The sequence below is a fragment of the Pelmatolapia mariae genome, linkage group LG13, assembly GCF_036321145.2.
Source record: "Pelmatolapia mariae isolate MD_Pm_ZW linkage group LG13, Pm_UMD_F_2, whole genome shotgun sequence".
NCBI classification, from domain to species: Eukaryota; Metazoa; Chordata; class Actinopteri; order Cichliformes; family Cichlidae; genus Pelmatolapia; species Pelmatolapia mariae.
The window spans coordinates 3,491,048-3,510,877 of record NC_086238.1 but is presented as its reverse complement, the minus strand read 5'-3'; the positions used below and the strand labels follow the sequence as shown (position 1 = coordinate 3,510,877).

The window sequence follows — 19,830 nt, the reverse complement described above, 5'->3', positions numbered from 1 at the left end:
GTTAAGAGTATGTATAGTGAGAAGACAACACTAATATATTTGCACAGGCTATTTAACCCTTTAAGACCTACCATAGAACCAAGTCCGCCAGAGCTTATCTTTACATTTATTTATTTTGAGTGTCTTCTTAGTTTTATTTTTGAGACACACAATTTTTTATATACTACAGGAAAAATAAAAATAAATAAATGCAAATTTGCAAAAACACAGCATGTGCATCAAAATAAACTATTTACAACAGTGTAATTTGACTTCTAAGCATCCCAGAAACGATACAGAAGAACATAAAGTCAAACATGACTTTTAAAAACATTAACATAGGCTTTGAAGCTTAAAAAACTACATTTTCCGCGAAAATGACGTCACTTCCGGTTTCGGGCAGGTAATGGCGGACATGCGAGACTTCGCGCTGACTTATATACAAACTAGGAAGTGTTATGAACAGCTGATTGGATCGGCAAAGCCTGTTTCTGGAATATTATGTTTTTGTTGCTGGAAGTGCTTTTTATGCAATTTTTGCAAAGCTATATGTGGAAGAAAACCATGACCTAGAGCAAGCTAATGGAATAAGATGTAAGTACAACTCTTACGGTTTCATATGCAAAAAAAACCATTATTGTGCTACCTTACGTGGTTACAGTTCTACAGGGATTTAAAAATAGTTAGGCAAAACGGAGTGTGCCTGCTCCGACCGGTTGTAAAGGGTTAATGATATATTTTATGTAATAATTTGTAAAATTCGGGCTAGAAACGATAGAAACGATAGAAGACAAATGGCACGATAGACACTTTTCTATCGTCCACACGATATATATCGTCATATCGCCCAGCACTACATTGAACCATATAGAGAGTTCAGATGATGAGGAGCAGTATTGGTCTCAGAGAGTGAGGCACCACCACTGTCAGCCTCAAGGGGATTCGATGGTGTCTGCACCTGCTACTGAACCTGACCAGGACCTTCAGCAAAAGAGCACGGAGCTTAGAGTGGACGCTGAAGAGTTTCAAGCAGATATGGTGAATGGACAGGATAACACTGAACATGACATCTCAGCATCATCAGACACTGTTGCTTCGCCAGATCAGCCCAGTGAAATGAACCCAGAACTGTCGGAACCGCAGCAGAGAAGATCTCAAAGGGAGAGATGTCCACGGAAAATATTGACTTATGATGCATTTGGCCAACCAGTTCAAAGAGTAATTGGTCAAAGTGTTAACCCATTGTATGCCAGTGCAACAGCATCTCCATTCTATGAACAGTTTGGATTACCTTGGGCAGCTCTACAAATGCCTTACTATCCAGCTTATGTACCAGTTAGTTATTATTGAACTGTGAAAGAGCTTTTCTGAATTTAAATGATGTTATTTTTCAAAAATGTATGAGTACTTACAAGGTCTTACCAGTATGGTGACACAAGTATTTGATGCTTTTGAGATGGTAGCGTAAGACATTGGATTGTGTTATGTTTGATGAGGTTAATTGTGATTAAATGGTTACTATCTAAGTTGACAAGCTCCGGAGCACGTGATAAAGTGATAGTAATGTCTTAGAGGGTAATATTTCTATGTGGACTATTGGAAACAACTCAGCATTGTTATAAGCCTATGCTTATCTGGTAAGAGAGTAACATGTGATTCTGTCACCTGAGGTCCAATAGTGCATCATGAAAGTGATCTTAAAGCACTGCTATACCCTATCCCAACTTACGCCATCTCTATATTGTCACAAGAAAAAAAGAAGTATATTTGTTTATTTTTGTTTCTTATTGTCATGTTTTGTCAATGTTGGGACAACATTTATTTAGCAGGGGAGGAATGTAGCACTTGGTAAAGTGTAAAGCTAAAATATGTCTAAAACATTGCATAAATCTGTTGGTATTTGTGCTATTCAGCTATATGTTTGGGTTTTTGGCTGCTACATGTTTTCCACCAGTAGAGGGCAGTCACGGCAAAAAGAAAAGAAAACAATGTTCTGAAAAAGAAAAAGAGAAGAGAGTATTCTTGGGGTCTGTATGTATGTAAAAGCCACGGTTCTGGAGTACCCAAATAAACTCGGTTTGCTGTCTACACCAAGTTGTCCTGGAGTGGTGTAACAATTACATATAGGTAATTGTAACTGTATTTTAAATTCTCATCACTTTGGATTACATAGTTTTTTTCAGTCAGTGAATAACCAGCCGATGTGTAAGACGACTAACAAACCTAGTGTAAATACATCATAAATTTGTTAAACAGTAACCCTTGGAACGCTGATGCGTGATCATTTTACAGCAGCCTGTGTCAGGGACATTACATCAGCTTCTGCAGGGCCTCCTTGGTTTTTGTAGAAAAAGGTGGGTCTCAAACAACTGCTGAGCATGCGCAGGAGTAGTAGCCCCGTAGAAAAATTCACAAAACTTATATGTTAAAAGTCGATTAGAGACAAACTAGACCGGACGGCAACCGTGGAAAGTGAGAAAATAATTATTGGGAGGATAATGGAGAACTTCCGGGTGAAATTGCTTCGTTATTACCGGGAAGTATTAAAACAGATCAAAACGAAAGTTGATTTACAAACCAAGGACACCCTAAAGCGGATCATTTCATGCAGCAGAAATAGCAGACACATTAGAAGTCGTTGATGGTTAAAGTATTTTATTCAGACTTACGCAAAACTAAAAACGTTTTAAAAGCGTTTGACCCTTTTTACATCTTATTACGTAAACACATTTTTGTCTCATACGCTCCTCCCACCACATAACGTCTTCATAAATAGAGGTTCGCTGGTTTTCTAGCCTTCAGCTATACCTGCGCTTTTGTCGGAACGAGGTCAAAATGTTTTTCACGCTGTTTTCAGCAACCACCTGGACTTTGCTTGCCCTCGTTTTCACGCTGATATTACTGTGAGTATTCCTCGACTGTTCACTGCGGTCAAGCCACCGCACCTGGAATCTTGTTTCTTTTTAATTACCTCGAAAGCAACAGTTGGGTGTCAGGCTTGCTGTTTGTTTTATTGTCCAACTGGCTATTTCCTATCCTCTCTCTCTTTTTGCAACACAGGTACGGAATATGGCCATATCGGTTCTTCAAAAAGCTGGGGATACCTGGACCGAGACCCCTGCCTTTTATTGGAACGATGCTGGGCATGAAGAAGGTACGTACATACACTAAACTCCCCTTAGAGACTGGGATACGAGGAGCAGACTGATTTAATCATTGAGGATGAGAGATTAGGATTTGCTCGATGGACCTTTCTGCCCAATTCAGTGGCTTTTTGACACTAAGCACATTTTTTTTCCTGTCTACCTTTCTGCAGGGATTTCTTGCTTTTGACTTAGAGTGCCATGCCAAGTATGGGGACGTCTGGGGGTGAGTTGTTAATTCCTCATGACTGACAGAAGACTCATTCAAAACCACCACTGATATCAAAATATCTCTGGGAGCCAAACTCACAATATGTTAAAAAATGTAAATATGTGCTGTGATTGTGGTTGTGAGGTCAGCACTTAGACAGGATAGAATAATGAAAAAAAGTTTTTTACTGGCTTCCTCTTTTTATGAAGCTGTTCCTACTTTGGAGCTTGATCTGATGAAATAGTTTAAATCTGAGATGAGATGGTAAACAAAAATCTTTTGGTGGAAACATAACGAACCATTTTCTTTTTAGGGATAATTGCAAGAATCAGCTTACATATCCAGATGTGTAATAATACCAAAAAAAAAAGAATTGTGAAAGACTCTTTTCTTTTTTTAGGTTGTACGATGCACGAATGCCAGTGTTGATGATTGCTGACCCTGAGATTGTTAAAACTGTGATGGTGAAGGAGTGCTACTCTGCATTTACCAACCGCAGGGTAAGAGGCTCATCTTGTTGTATATCAGAAGTCCTGTCAGTGCAACACTCTCCATGTAACATAGTCTGCTAACAAAACATTGTTTTTTACTTTATTATTTTTCCAAGTTTGCTTTCAGTGGCGCTATAGTCTGAGGCTGACGTGTGTAGTGACACAATAACTACAGGGACAAACTGGTATTATATGAAGTAATGTTCAAATCTGGCAGATTGGACTTTCACCAAGAGTTACACATTTATACTCAAGGGTTACATCAGCCCACACGTACACAGGAGCTGAGACACATGAAGTAAACTAAGCAACACACTTCATTGTTTTGTAGCCACCTAGAGATGAAAGATAGATGTTATCTTTCTTGCTCTGTATAGCAGAATCAGAGAGAATTTTACAAAGATTTTATATATTTAAACAAATTCACCTTGTTTACATTTGAGACAGCTTATGGTGCATGTACATTTACATGTACATGCACCATAATTTTTGAATTCAGACTTTTCAGTCCCATTGCCACAGCTGTATAAAATCAAGCACCAAGCCAAGCACTTTACCTTTACAAACATTTGTGAAAGAATGGGTTACTCTAAAGAACTCACTGAATTCAAGCATGGTACTGCCGTAGTACATATGTTACAGATGGTACATATAGTGCAGATATTATATATCTGGTGTATGAAGGCCTTTTTATAATTCTCCCCCGGCATGTATAATTGGTTCTGTCTGTTTGTTAGCAGTCAGTTTTGTGTGCTGGTAGATACCAAAAACTGCTCCAATTCTGGTGAAAATCTGGTTAAGGTTGCACCAAAAAGGGAACAATTTTTTATGGATCATCTTTAATCTTCATAACAGTATACTAGGCCTTGGATGACATGAGTACCTAGGTTGACTAAGCACTGGAGGTTGACCTCCAGTGTTAGTGACGTACGTCAAAGTGGACTTTGACAAAAAAATTTAAAAAAAACATATACATTATAATATATTATATAGAAGGGCTTGGAGAGAGCTGTACAAAATCACACACTGCGTGAATATATCTTAAGATCTCAGATATTAGAAGCTAAAGATTTCAGCCAACAATCGTTGGTTCCTATCGTAAGGGTAGGAACCAACCCTCATAAAACTTTAGTATGTAATGCTTCAAGGTCAGGGGTCAAAGGTCAGACATCAGCAATCTGCTGTAAACGCAGGTTGACGTCATGTTGTAATGAAAACATCATAAGCGCTTGCGCTTTGGCGAAAATGGTGTTAGAAGACATTACATTATCTGAGGAAACTTTGAGTTTCTATGTGACAGGGTGGAAGCAACAGTAAAGTTATTTCCTTTTCGCAGGATACCAGTTTTGTCAGTGGACCTATGGATGACGCTATTACAGTAGTCAAAGATGAAAGGTGGAAACGAATTCGCAACAGCCTGTCTCCATGCTTCACAAGTGGAAGACTGAAACAGGTTGATATCACATCTGAGTTCATTAACCACTTGTGTGTTAACATCTATATGAAAGAAGAAATGCATTTTTTACTTGCTCAAATATGCTGGAAGAACAATTCCCAGGCATGGCTAAAACTGTTGGTACCGTTACACTTAAAAACAATCATGGAGAAAAATATTGACATGCTACTAGATTAAAAAAGAAAATAAATAAATTGTAAAATAAAGGTACCAACATCATCAGTGTGTCTTTATCTCTTTTCTTTTTATATTAATTGACAAACATGTAACACATACAGAACATTAATAACATAATTCTCTTATTTTGTTTCCATTGTATTAAAAAAAAAAAAAAAGGTTTATCCCCTTGTTGCTCGCTATGCAGAACGACTTGTTGCAAAACTTGAGGAAATGAATTTGGATGAACCCATCACTGTCAAACAGTATGTTGTTAATCTGTAAAATGCAAACACATTACACTGTTCATTCTAAAATAAATAATGCACTGACCACTTGTCTTTTCCATCTCTCATAGGTTTGTGGCTCCTTACAGTTTAGACACTGTGACCAGTGCTTCTTTCAGTGTAGAGACAGACTCCATAAACAATCCAAATGATCCAGTTAATGTTCAAGTCCAGAAACTCCTTAAGATGAAAATTTGGCTTTTATTCTTACTAAGTATGTCCTCCTTTTATGCAAAGACCATTTGGTAATATGCTATCTTTAGCTTTAGGTTAACAACTCTTTGCTGTCTTTTCAGTGGCATTTCCCTTTGGTGGACGTCTGGCAGAGCTCCTGAAAATTGAGATTGTGCCCAAGGACAGCATTGACTTTTTCTACAACATCATCAAGAGATTTAAAGATCAGCATCATGAAGAGAAATCTGTAAGTATTAAATCTAAAACGGAAGATTAACATTGTCTTGTATGTGTGCACTAACCTTTGGGTCACTGTCAGTGTAGCTGTAGCTTCATGTTATGTGGGGTCGAAAAGGAAGATGCTATGATGGACTGTACATATCCTTGGCTATAATACTGTACAACAATAGTATAGCAGTACTATAGTTGTGCTGAGTCTTTTCAGTGTCCCCATCCTGATGTTTTAAAGTCAACATGCCAAACAATGAGCAGCTCTATCCTCACTGGCAACTTCTCAATCACATAGTAAAACATGCCATGCCTTTTCTTCCTGTGTCATTCTAAAGGGACCATAATTTACAAAGCAAATGTACTGTTGAATTTAAAAGGAAATTAAACTAGTTGCAGAGCCAATCACCTCATCAGGAAAGTGTTTGCTGACACAATATAGCTAAAGTGTTGTTTTATGTAGCTTTGAAACAAGAGTAGTCACCCCCTGGTGGCCATTAGGAAAAAATACTTCAGGGAAAAACTTTAGAGAAACTTCTGCGGTTCTTTTGTTTGTTTTTGTTTTTTTGTTTTTTTTTGGATGTAGTTTTGGACAAGAGCACCAGTGATGCCTGTTTTCATCCATGAGGTGTGTGCGGCGAAAAGCCGTACAACATGTGCCTTGAGGCGACTGTTGTTGTGATTTGGTGCTATATAAATAAAATTGAATTGATGTTCACATTGATGATAAACTGGACTTCATTAAAAACATGGAAGTCCTCTACAAGAAGGGCCAAAGCTGTCTCTATTTTACTATAACATTCTAGAACTTCTCCTTATGAACTAATTTCACCTGTATTAACTTGTGTGTGCTACTCTAGTATTGTTTTAACTTTGGAATATTCAATTTCATACATGGTTTCTGGAATTGTTGCTAACGATGAATGTTTTCTTTTCTTATCTAGGACCGAGCAGACTTTCTACAGGTGTTGATTCAGAGTGAGATCCCAGAAAAGACGTATAAGGATGATGAAGAACAGCCGAGTAAAGGTATGTTTTTACCACAGAAGTAACAGTGCGAGTAGGGCAAAGTGTAGGGCTCAGCTTGTCCACTTTCAAGTCACTCATGTCACATGTACTGCAGACCACTCAGGATCAGGGGTTTTACACACAAATTTTTCTCATGACATCAGTCTGCTCACATGTCTCATGTACAAGAGACTGTCAGTGTTATGTTATAAATCAGGACCTGGGTGATAATTAAATGAAGGGCTGTACATACCTCTGTAATATCCCTGTAAGTATTTATATAGCCAGCCTGGCTAAGTGTTTTAAATTGTATGTGAGAGATGTCAAAGTAAGCCTGGACTGTAACAGGCCCTATGAGGCACTACGAGGTGTATGAGATATTGTGGAGCATTAAGGGCTTTGTATTTCAAGATGAGGGAGCCATGGAAGAGTAGCCAGGAGAAATGGGATATCTATTTCTCGTTGGTGTTACCACTTCTTATACAGCATTTTAGAGCTATTGGAACTTGGAAATTATAGCACACAGTCGAAGACACACAGCATGAGAAGACAACATGACAAAGAACAAGGAGAGACAGACAATAAATACGCAGCAGGCAATGAGGGGAGACTGGAAACAGGTGGGACATACACCGGGAGCAAATCAGGAATAAAGAGACAAGGGAAGTTAAACTGAACACAAAGCACCTGAGACAAGAGACTATCACAATAAAACAGGAAATTACACTGAGATGGAGACGAGAGAACTTGACACAGGTAACGAATACAGAGACATGACTGTCTTCACAACACAGGCACAAAAGGGAACAGATAAAAGTCAGCTATAATTAACCTAGAGACACAAAATAGAGAACACACAAGCTCAAAACATTGTATCCATGTCACAAAACACTTGCAATAATTAGTTTGTCTTACCTTCAGTTAACTATCTGTTAGCTATTAAAGTAATTCCTCAGGAGTGTCAAACATTATGTGGTTCTTCACATGACCTTCAGATTTAGGAAACTGTCTCTGGCATTTTTCTTTTTGATCAGTTGTTAGTTTCAGTGTGAGATTGGCTCAGTACTAGTTACTGATTACTTTAGGGTTATTATATTAATTATAAACGGACTTTGATTTTGTTTTTTCTGTAGGTTTGACTGAACATGAGATGCTTTCCCAGGCCTTGATCTTCATTTTTGGCGGCTATGAGACCACCAGTACCACTCTAACTAACATCCTTTATAATCTGGCCACCAACCCTGATGCGTTGCAGACCTTGCACAAAGAAATTGATGCTAACCTGAAGAAAGATGTACAGTAATTCGTCGCATAATGTGTTTCCGTCGCTGATTCAGTGGTGGACACCATTTACAGATTGTCTTTTTTTGTGTTTTTGCCTTTATTTGTCTAGGCACCCATTTCATACGAGGAGCTGACCAGTCTACAGTACCTGGACCAAGTTATACTTGAATCAATGCGACTGATTCCCACTGCCCCTCGAATTGACAGGACATGCAAAAAAACTGTGCAGGTGCATGGCCTCACCATCCCCGAGGGAACCATAGTTGGGGTTCCTGTGTGGTTGTTGCACAAAGACCCACGCTACTGGAACTCACCTGAGCTTTTCAGACCAGAGAGGTAAATGTGAGTGTAGGTGTGTCATCACAAGGTTATGAAGAACCCTGTCGCCCTCCACAAGAGAGAATAATTAGTGAAATCTGGGACGTTTGCTTTATCTTTTTCATCCCAAAACCACTGCAGTGTTGTCTTCAGCTGTCTGCTTCGAGTCATTGTTGATCTGAAAGCTGAACTGTTCCCCTAGACGGAGGGTGCTAACAGTGTAACAGTATATTTTTACCCTGAACTACGCCCTCCTACTCTTTATGTTGAAGGTTGCCTGAACATCGTGGTTAAATGATTTATAGGACTCTACATGTCTACATTTTTTAAAGGTTTGTTTGATCTGTATCTACAGGTTCAGTAAAGACAACATGGAGGAGGTGAACCCATACGCTTTCATGCCGTTTGGACTCGGCCCTCGTAACTGCGTTGGGATGCGCTACGCCATCCTCGTTATGAAGATGGTTATTGTCTGTCTCTTGCAGAAGTACACTTTGGAAACATGCAAAGAGACCATGGTAATAGCAACACTCCTCCACATTCAGACTGTCATAGTACTCTGCTGTCCTGTCACTGATTTTACATCCATTTCTTTTTTCTCTTTTTTAGATTCCACTTGAGTTTGACTGGAAGTTTCAGCCAGTTCAGCCTGTAAAACTCAAGTTTGTTCCCAGAAATCAGTAATCAAAGAGGGAGCTGCTACCACGATGACGTTCATTGTGCATTTTTTTTTTCTACTGCTAAATTTTAAAAGGTTATCAAGTCAGTGCAGTGTAAACACTTGAATTTTCTTGCAGCATTAATAAATTTTAATGACTTTGGATTTGTGCAAACATTATTTTGTGACACTTCTGCTTTAAATTTGCTTTTCACCATTCTTTGATTACTTTTGTGTCAGTTTGGTAGATTTTGATTTCTCTTTGTGTATGCGTTTCATGGGTTAATAAATACAAAGTAAATAAATATAAAATAAATACAGTCTACAGTCTAGAGACAGTCTTTTTAAAATCTGTCATGTGCATTAAATATGCTGCTGGCAGTGATGCATGTCTCAGTGATGGCTGTAGCCCTGTTGTTGGTGGTTTCTGTCTCCACCCATTTTTCAACAGCTAGTGGGGCTCATTCTGGACTCACAGGTTTGATTGTGGTTTTCTGACAGTCCAAAAACCAATGTTTTGTATTGCTACCTAATTAAAACGGACCAGTTATGCTGAATTCCTGTTCTATATTTGTATACTTGGACTCCAGAGTAGCTCAAGCTGTACTTATCATATGCTTTATTCCAGTGGTCCCTGAGCCACGGACCAGTATTGGGCCGTGAGAGTTGAGGTTTGGGTGGGAAATATATGGTTTTCAGGGTTTTTATCGTTTTTTAATCATTATTTTTTTAATCGTTTTTATCGTTAACTCGGTTTCCCTGGGTCTTTTCGCATGTGTTATGAATAAATTTTTTATTTTTTTTTGGTACCGGTACTGGTTTTATTTTGTTGTATTTATCCGCAACACCTTAAAGTCTGGTCCGTGAAAATATTGTTGGGCATAAACCGGTCTGTGGTGCAAAAAAGGTTTAGGACCACTGCTTTACTCAGCTCCCCAGTTTATCCTATCTATGAAACAAGCCTTTTTAACCCTCTAAAGGGATGATTTAAACATAAAGTGGGTGGAGCTTTTGTACATGAAAAGACCACAGAAAGCCTTGTAGGGATTTTACACGTTCGGACTTAATTATTTGAAACTGGTTAACCATCAGCATTGCAACCTATATATATAGATAGATATATGAGTCAAAATTATTAAAACCATGATAGTTCCATTTGGCTTGTTTTAAACCTATTTGTTGTTTTAAAATTGATGAAATGGTATAAAATTGACTATGAAACTTTGTATCATCTTTGAAATCCATTCCAGTGAAATCCACTTAGGAGTAAAAAGTTAATGTTCAGTGCATGTGATGAAGGTCCTGAAAATCCAGTTGTTGTATGCATCCCTATCCTTGTAAAAGGTCATACTGAATGGAAGCAAATTAGCCCAACTGAAATGATTCCTCTCATGATTTTAAACCTCTATGAGCTAAGCACTGCTATATTTTGATACTAAAACACCAAATGTTCAGATGGACTTTTGGTATCAATACACATTTTCAGTGCTTCCAATGAAGGATCATAATCTGATCTTCTTTTGGCTGATGCTGTTGACATGAAAGCATTCCTGTCACTGTAAAAACAGGCAAACTTTTTTTTTTTTTTTTTTTACAGATTTTTACTCAGTACTGCATTTGTTCAACATACCGCTGTTAAAAATAATAAAAGAGAAGGAGCATGTGGAACTATTCCTTTTGGAAAACAAAATTTGTCCAAATTGTCAGCGTAGAAGAAGAAGCACAGAGGCTCAGTTCTGGAAACATACGCTGGAACTTTGGATTTTGGACATATTTTATTGTGAAAACATGAAAGACACTGACGGTAAACAGGTGATGCAAGTATTTGCATTTGATGACACAATCTGAAATTTCTTTCTATATAACCAGCAATGGACAGTGGTCAGAGTTTAGAACAAATCAAACGCTTGTTGCCAGCTGTTGAAGCTAGGTGGAGACAGATACCACCAATAATAAAACTACAGTCATCAGTGAGAGGTGTATCCCACAAGCAGTAGCCTTATGATTTAATAAATGCAATTACAATTTAAAAATGTACAAATGTTAAAGTCAAAATCTCTTGAGTGTAAGGTCCATTTAAGACACCGACTGGTGTAACTTTTGGACACAAAATAGATCAAATTTTCAACACAATTTAAATAAAAGTAATTAAAAGAGATCAACACAGTAAAACACAAAAATCAGATGTTTACCCTGCTCTGATTCAATAACATTTTAAAATAGTTAAAAATATCAACTCTGAATGTTATCTTGGCAGCAGATATAAAAACATGTTTGATGGGATTTGGAGACGTTCCCTTTTAGATTACTCTTTTCTGGGAACAAACTTGAGTTTTATGGGCTGAACAGGTTCAGACTTCCAGTCAAACTGAAGTGGAATCTAAAAGAAAAAGAAAAGAAAATCAGGAACATGACAGGAGAGTTGTATGACAGTCTGAATGTGGCAGAGTGCTGTTCTTACCATGGTCTCTTTGCACGTTTCCAAAGTGTACTTCTGCAAGAGACGGACAATAACCATCTTCGTGGTGAGTAGGCCGTAGCGCCTCCCAACACAGTTACGAGGGCCGAGTCCAAATGGCATGTACATGTATGGGTTCACCTTCTCCCCGCTATCTTTACTGAACCTGCAGATACAGATGAGACTTTTCAAATTAAGTTTATTCGTTATTTGAAACATTAAAAAATAACATAACAGGTGTGTAAAAAGAGAGATATGGCTGGGTTACTCTGCACAAATACAACATTTTCTTTAAGAATTATGTCCCAGTGGATGAGTTTTCAATAAGTTTGCAATGGCACAGATTTACCTCTCTGGTCTGAAAAGCTCAGGTGAGTTCCAGTAGCGTGGGTCTTTGTGCAACACCCACACAGGAATTCCAACCACGGTTCCCTCAGGGATGGTGAGGCCATTCACTTTAACAGTTTTTTTGCACACCCTGTCGAGGCGAGGGGCAATGGGAATCAATCGCATCGATTCAAGTATAACTTGGTCCAGGTACTTTAGACTGGTCAGCTCCTCGTATAAAATGGGCGCCTAGACAAATAATGGAGGTGGCAAGCACAAAAAGAAAATACATTGGTGTCCATTATTCAAACAAAGATGGCAGAAAATTATGTAAAGAAATACTGTACATCTTCCTTCAGGTTATCATCGATTTCTTTGTGTAAGGTCTGCAACACATCAGGGTTTGTAGCCAGATTATAAAGGATGTGAGTAACAGTGTTGCTAGTGGTGTCGTAGCCTCCAAGGATGAAGACGAAGGCCTGGGAAAGTATCTCATGTTCAGTCAAACCTAAAACAAAAAACAAAAGATTTTTATGGTAATAAAAAGTGGAGCAGGGACCAAATACTGGTTGACAACAATGTCCCACCTTTCCTCCCACCTGGCAGCTCCATATTCAACACCCTTTGCCTAACATATCTACTATCCGTCCTCTGGACATGTACAAACTATCTCAGCCTTCGTTCTCTAACCTTGTCATTAAAGTGCTCAACCTGAGCTGTCCACCTCCAGCTCAGCCTTTTCTAGGGTCACCATCTCTAAACCTTACATGTAGGCACAACTACATTCTTGTTAGCCTTCCCCCCCTCACACTCATATACACCCACTTCACTCTATGTCCAGTCCACTCTCTTCTGGACTATCTGTTGCTTTGGATGGTTGACCCCAAGTATTTAAACTCTAGAGTTGGATGTCTCGAGACCAGTCTCGAGACCACTTTTACGTGGTCTTGGTCTTGTCTTGGTCTCGATGAACTTTGGTCTTGGTCTTGTCTTGGTCTCGCTGTCTCGGTCTTGCTTTCTCAGATCGACATAGTGTTTGGGAGATTTGGAGTCAACCATCGGCGGTGGGTGGCTTATTTTTCAGTTTAAAGACTTTTTTGTCTCGGTCTCGTGTCGACTTGGTTTTGGTTTTGGTCTTGTCTTGGTCTCGATACCCTCTGGTCTTGGTCTTGTCTTGGTCTCGGTTTAGGCGGTCTTGACTACAAGTCTATTAAACTCCTATAGCTTCAGTATCTCTCCTCCTGGCAGCGTCACTGTAGCATCTGTCTCCCTCTCATTCAGACACATGTATTCTGTCTTGCATCTACTGACTTTCCTTCCTATTCTCTCCAAAGTATGCCTCCATCTCTTCAGGCTTTCTTCCACCTGCTCCCTTCGCTCACTACAAATGTCATCGGTGAACAGCACTGCCTGAGCTCATCTGTCAACGTGTCCATTAACATTGTGAAAACAAGAGACTCAGAGCAGTTCTCCTGTGTACTGTCTTCATCTCCCTAGTTCACATTTTCTTCGCTAACCTCTACGTTTGAATACTTTCTTGTACTTCTCCATTTCTAAATCACTAAATCTCCTTGTCCTCTTTCCTCTATCCAGAGGATACACCAAACACATTCTTGGCAGTTTCCCCTCAACACTTAAAAACACTCAAAACTCTTCATTACCACCCAGAGCTTGTCTCAACTACATTCGTGAGCTCTGCCCAGTATTCTTCCCTCTTAAAATATGTATTTTGACATTAACTGTTAAAATAAATGATCAGTAATCAGCTATACAGAATTGAATTTAAAATCCTCATCCTCAAATACAAAGCTCTTGATGAACAAGACTCCATCATATATCGGAGACCTCATATTTGAGACTGGACCAAGCCCAAGCCTAACTTGGGCTTGGTTACTTTTGCGATAAAAACATACCTTTACTTGGCTGATCTTCATTGTTCTTATAGTTCTTTTCTGGGATCTCACTCTGAATCAACACATGCAGGAAGTCTGGTCGTGTCTGGTTTAAAGCATTAAGATGGGGACGTTTCAGAGCAGGACTTGAAAATGACCCAGAGGTAAGTGCATACAGACTAGATAATGTTGATCTTCCTTTACAGATATAATGCTTACAGATTTGGCTTCACGATGCTCATCTTTAAATCGCTTGATGATGTTGAGGAAAAAGTTTATGTTTTCTTTGGGCATGATCTCAATTTTGAGCTGCTTTAACAGACGACGACTGAGGGGAAATGCCACTGAAAGAAGAGTAAAGAGTGGTTAACAAAAGGATACCATATGATCAAATGGAGTTTGTGTAAAAGAGTAAAAGTAAGGTCATACTTAGCAAAAAGAAAAGCCCAGTGTTGACTTTAAGGACCTTCATAATTTGAACATTGATAGGATCGTCTGGATTGTTTATGGAGTCTGTCTCCACACTGAAAGAAGCACTGGTCACAGTGTCTAAACTGTAAGGAGCCACAAACCTATAAGATTTGAAAATACATGTGGTGAATGCTTCATTTATTTTAGGATGAACAGTGTAATGTGCTGGCATTTTACAGATTAACAACATACTGTTTGACGTTGATGGGTTCATTCAAATTTGTTTCCTCAAGTTTTGCAACAAGTCGTTCTGCATAGCGAGCAACGAGGGGAAAAACCTTAAAAGAATAAAAGACAAAATAAGAGAATTATATTATATTGTGAATGCTCTAATGTTGGTACCTTTATTTTATTTTGGAGAGATACAAAATAAAACAATAAAAGAGCAATAAAAGAATCAAATTCCTGCTTATTCTGAAAATTACTGATTTCTCTGAGGATTTATAAATAACTAGTGATATCCGATAATAATAATAATAATAATAATAATAATAATAATAGCTAGTGGTATGTTTGGTGGCTTCATAATAAGGTGGTTTTCACAATTGCCAAACAAGCAAAAACTCACTGGTTTAGTACCAGGAGAAGACAGAAATTTAGTATAACAATCTGCTAAATGTAATAAATGGTAAATGGCCTGTATTTATATAGCGCTTTACTGGTCCCTAAGGACCCCAAAGCGCTTTACATATCCAGTCATCCACCCATTCACACACACATTCACACACTGGTGATGGTAAGCTACATTGTAGCCACAGCCACCCTGGGGCGCACTGACAGAGGCGAGGCTGCCGGACACTGGCGCCACCGGGCCCTCTGACCACCACCAGTAGGCAACGGGTGAAGTGTCTTGCCCAAGGACACAACGACCGAGACTGTCCAAGCCGGGGCTCGAACCGGCAACCTTCCGATTACAAGGCGAACTCCTAACTCTTAAGCCACGATCGCCCCACTAATAGGTGCAATGACACCTTTTGAATAAGGGGGCAGCCAAAAGTGTCTGTTATTTGGTTATATTTTGAGCCGTGGACAACATGTAGCTATACTTATTTGCACACTTTGGGAACTTAAAAAAGGAACGGCAAGTACCAGAACACAATTCACTTTAAATTCAGGGCTTTAATTAATGTCAATTGAAGTGGAAATAGTGAAACGAGGCTATTAGGAGCTACAAAAAATGCCTTATTTTAGTGATTTCCTGAAATACCTCAAATTACCGTGTACCTTTATGGCAGTATTATTCAAAGAAACAGCTAAATGTTAGTGATTTTATATATTATGTGTAAAGGTACCAAAACTTTTTAATGATGCCTGTATAAGTAGTTTGAGGGAAAAAACCCAATATAAAGTGATGACATTTGAACAAGAAATAAATCTATTACTTTTGTTGTAAGCACACATGAAACATAGACGTGGTTAATGAACCCACATATGATATCGACCTGTTTCAGTCTTCCGCTGGTGAAGCATGGAGACAGAGTGTTGCGAATCCGTTTCCACCTTTCGTCTTTCACTTCTGCCACTGCATCATCCAGAGGTTCACTGAAGAAACCAGAATCCTTTGAAAAGGAAAAGGAAAAACTACTCTTAGTGTTTACAGTTTGTTTCCACCAACATCTTCCAGTCCCCTAACAACTCGTGTAGTTTGCTCAGATAATGTAATATCATTTGTAATATCTTGTAGCATCATTTCTGTGATAGCTCTATATTATGCATTTTCATGTAGGACTTTGTTTGGACAGATCAATGCATATGGAATTAGAACAGTTTGGACAGGCCAGAGTAAAATGTAATTATTAACCTGCCCTTCTACCCCATGTTAATGATATATCCAGGGGGGAGGACATATGTGACATATGTCAATTTAGCTTTCCAAAAAAAAAGCAAAAGATAAAACTCTTTTGGGGAGTGTTGCGCTGACAGGACGTCCAAAGGTTTCACGATTTGCTGAATTTTCAGTCTACTGTACGATAAAAAGCGGAGCCTCTTACCCTGCGGTTGGTAAATAAAGAGTAGCACTCTTTCACCATCACAGTTTTAACAATCTCAGGGTCGGTCACCATTAACACCGGCGTATGTCCATCGTACAACCTGCAAAAAAGAAAAGAGCCTTTCACAGTAGCATAAATCACAGCAAATCATTTAAGGCATTATTACACATCTGGATATGTAAACCACCTTCAGTTAATCAAAGAGGTTTTTTCATCTGTGCAGGTAGTAAAATTACACATTGATGGTGATTACATCGATTACACATGATGCTATGAATGGGATATCACAGTCCTATTATTAATAAATAAATAAATGACAATGGAGTAAGAAATTTTATAGAGTTTATTTTTGTAGGTTTTCATATGCTTCTCATTTCAGATTCCCTGAACTCATATTTTGACTTGAATTCGTTTGGCAAAAATCTTTTATCCCTAAAATAAAGAAAATTGGATGCTACGCTTCCACTAAAAGAGATCTGCTTCAGGCCAAAAGGAGAAACAGCTTCATGAAAAATGGGAGCCAGTGAATATTTTTCCCACCCTGTCCCAGTGATCATGGCTCACAGACAGAATTTGATATCAACAGACCTCCTGGTGATTTCTTGTATGTATACTGATGAAGCAAGAACTCACCCCCAGATGTCCCCATACTTGGCATGGCACTCTCTGTCAAAAGCAAGAAATCCCTACAAGAAGTTACAAGAAAAGCTGTTTTAGTGTTAAAAAGCCACTGAATAGGACATGTGCATCCAAAGTATACAGAGAGATCAGGCAGGTCACTGAGACTGATGATCGATAAGTTCATTAAAAAAACCCTCATCTCGAGTTCTCAAAGATCAAATCAGTCAGCTCTTCATATCCCAGTCTCTAAGGTGAGTTTGGTTTCTGTGCGTACCTTCCTCATGCCCAGCATCGTTCCAATAAAAGGCAGGGGCCTCGGTCCAGGTATCCCCAGCTTTTTGAAGAACCGATATGGCCATATTCCATATCTGTGTTACAAAAAAGAAAAAATCTGGGATCATCAGTTGGACAGTAAAAAAAAAAAAAAAAAAAAACTCTGCCAGGATGACACCCAGCTATTGCTTTGGAGGAATACTCACAGTAATATCAAAGTAAAAAGCAGGGCCAGCAAAGTCCAGGTGAAAAACATTTTAACTTTGTTCCAACAAACAGGAGAGGAAATGTGGCTGCGAGCTGGAAAACAAGCGACCTTAAAGCCTCTCCGTGGCCAACGGACTCTGAGACAAATAATATGTACAAAGGTTCAGAGGCTTCTTAATCTTCTTTTGTTTGCATTTTCACTGTTTGCATTAACAGTTGAATCAGAAGAAAAAACACCCTTTTGCCATCACATAGGGGCTCTGTAACATGTCACCTAACCTAATCTATCTGGCTTATTATTATTATTCTTTTTCCACAATAACCCAGGAGACCCAAAGAGATAAAGATACTGATCAAACATCAGCGGCACGGGTTACTGTGACATGATTAAACCCATCAGTGTGCCAAGGGTCAATGTTTAATAAACCAATGAATGGAGTTTACAGCCTTAAAATGCACTCTGCTACTACTCACACTTTTTAATTATATGCACTTATTTATGGCTTATTAGTGACAAATATGCACCACATAGTTTTTTATTACTTTATTCATGTTAAAAAAAAGTGTGATCCCAAATGATTTGATGAATTTAAAATACAATTAATAAAAAGACATGTTTTGAGATATATTTTTTGAGTGTCATTTCAGATTTTAACTTTCTTTTCAGGTAACTTCACTTGCAGTATACTCGTAAGATTTTACACAGCAGGATAGAATAAAAGTAATCTGTTCTTTAACAGGCCTTAAAATTAGGTAAATAAAACCTCAAATAACCAAAACATGACTTATTATCCTATCTTATTATTTATTTAAGAAAAAGCACTTACGAGAGTTGATGAGATGACTGTCAACACATGTGAGCACCTCTAGGAAAGCAGAGATTTGGGAGTTTGCTGAGTTGCATTTAGGTGTGTTTTTAACACAATGCCAAGGATCAATGACCTTAAATAACTAACTTCTGCTGCTGATCTGTCTAGGATAATTTGAGTTCATCATTCTGTAGTGAGAAAGATTACTCATAGGTGGGTTTAGTTCTCAGTAGAAAGACGTGTCAACCCTCCAAGTCACACTCTGTACTACAGCTTATTTCTGAAATTAAGCAAAGTCCTCCTAAAACAAATATTGATCAATGAAATAAATGTTTAAACCCTAAAGAGAACACTCTGCTTGCAAACTAACATGTTTAAACCAAAAACAAGGGGAATCTTTAATCACATTACTAGAACTAAATCTGTCAGAGCCATAAAACTAATTCGCCATGACACAAACACAGTCACAGATTGTATATTTTCTTTAATAACTTTCCAACAGATACAAATGTGTTCGGCTCCATCTAAAGTCTCTGCAAGTTCACTGTGAAACGGATGAAGTCAGTTTTTCTGTGTTTTGAATGATTGAGGTTTCCCGGTCTGCATTCATAGCTCACAAAGGTGGCGCAAAAATCTCACAAGTTATCACTTTAAAGGATATTTACTCCTCTGAGAAAATAAATGCACACAAGGAATGAGGATGATTACAATTCATAGGTTGCCAACGTAAAAAGAAAAAAAAGAAAGTGACGTTACAGCCATCTTTGGTCATTTTAATTTACTATACCTTAAATTTGGCAATCACAAGTAAAGTAATAACTAAGCTTGTTGATGATTAGTGTTTAATGATTTATTGTGTATTTGTCAACAGACAGATGATTGTATCACAGCTGAAAACCACCTGAAGCTATGAAGGTTACAGGAAACCTCAGTAACAGTACAAATAACAGCCAGCAGAGGGCGTCGTCAACAACAGTACGTGTGAGTGTGCATTATAAAGTTTATTTAGTGAAACATGAAAATAACTTTTAAAAATTAAATCCTTTCACTTCAAATCAGATAAAATATGCTGGTTTTTGTGTCTTTTACATGATTCCTGTAAAACTGCTTCAGTTTTGTTAGAAAGTCCCGAAAACAACATTTTTACCCGATAGTTGACACTGCCACAAAATGTTGCTAAAAATTAGCGTGAGCACAAAAAGAATACAACTAATCTCTTAAAGATGCAGACGCATTTGCAAATACACCCTGAAAACAGTGCTACATTTGTTAAGATTGATATTTTTTTGCAGTGTGTGAGAGATGTGTAGTAAATTTGGCCCAGATGGCAGCTCGTTGAAACCGCTTATACTATAAGTGGGGGCGCACGCTCCTACATTCATGCACAG

General features: G+C 38.3%; 2 protein-coding genes across 3 annotated transcripts; one reads left to right on the top strand and one right to left on the bottom strand.

Annotated features, from left to right (window-relative positions):
• Positions 1-2,413: 2,413 nt before the first annotated feature.
• LOC134639679 (cytochrome P450 3A40-like) lies at positions 2,414-9,556 on the top strand. Of its 2 annotated transcripts, XM_063491008.1 has the most exons (13): positions 2,420-2,882; positions 3,040-3,133; positions 3,296-3,348; positions 3,734-3,833; positions 5,161-5,277; positions 5,617-5,702; positions 5,795-5,937; positions 6,020-6,144; positions 7,070-7,154; positions 8,267-8,427; positions 8,527-8,753; positions 9,091-9,253; positions 9,345-9,556. In XM_063491008.1, the coding sequence occupies exons 1-13, from the start codon at positions 2,815-2,817 to the stop codon at positions 9,417-9,419; spliced, it is 1,497 nt and encodes a 498-aa protein (XP_063347078.1). In that variant the 5' UTR covers positions 2,420-2,814; the 3' UTR covers positions 9,420-9,556. The 2 variants fall into 2 exon arrangements, with proteins under 2 accessions (XP_063347079.1, XP_063347078.1); XM_063491009.1 differs by lacking the exons at positions 9,091-9,253; positions 9,345-9,556 and adding an exon at positions 8,877-9,038 and having other exon boundaries at positions 2,414-2,882.
• Positions 9,557-11,559: 2,003 nt separating this feature from the next.
• Positions 11,560-17,682, bottom strand: LOC134639832 (cytochrome P450 3A40-like). Its single transcript, XM_063491286.1, has 13 exons — positions 17,633-17,682; positions 17,428-17,521; positions 17,166-17,218; positions 16,533-16,632; positions 15,984-16,100; positions 14,734-14,819; positions 14,500-14,642; positions 14,290-14,414; positions 14,092-14,176; positions 12,526-12,686; positions 12,201-12,427; positions 11,855-12,017; positions 11,560-11,773 (listed from the first exon to the last, which is right to left on the bottom strand). Exons 1-13 carry the CDS (start codon positions 17,680-17,682, stop codon positions 11,699-11,701), a joined length of 1,479 nt encoding a protein of 492 aa, XP_063347356.1. The 3' UTR covers positions 11,560-11,698.
• Between the last annotated feature and the right edge of the window lie 2,148 nt (positions 17,683-19,830).

Excerpts from the sequence above, each read along its gene's own strand:
- LOC134639679 (XM_063491008.1), top strand. The coding sequence starts at position 2,815 with ATGTTTTTCACGCTGTTTTCAGCAACCACCTGGACTTTGCTTGCCCTC. Across the intron at positions 2,883-3,039 it reads GTTTTCACGCTGATATTACT|GTACGGAATATGGCCATATC; the intron begins GTGAGTATTCCT and ends TTTGCAACACAG. Across the intron at positions 5,703-5,794 it reads GAACCCATCACTGTCAAACA|GTTTGTGGCTCCTTACAGTT; the intron begins GTATGTTGTTAA and ends CATCTCTCATAG.
- LOC134639832 (XM_063491286.1), bottom strand. The coding sequence starts at position 17,682 with ATGTTTTTCACCTGGACTTTGCTGGCCCTGCTTTTTACTTTGATATTA. Across the intron at positions 17,219-17,427 it reads CGATGCTGGGCATGAGGAAG|GGATTTCTTGCTTTTGACAG; the intron begins GTACGCACAGAA and ends AACTTCTTGTAG. Across the intron at positions 16,101-16,532 it reads CTTTATTTACCAACCGCAGG|GATTCTGGTTTCTTCAGTGA; the intron begins GTAAGAGGCTCC and ends TCCTTTTCAAAG.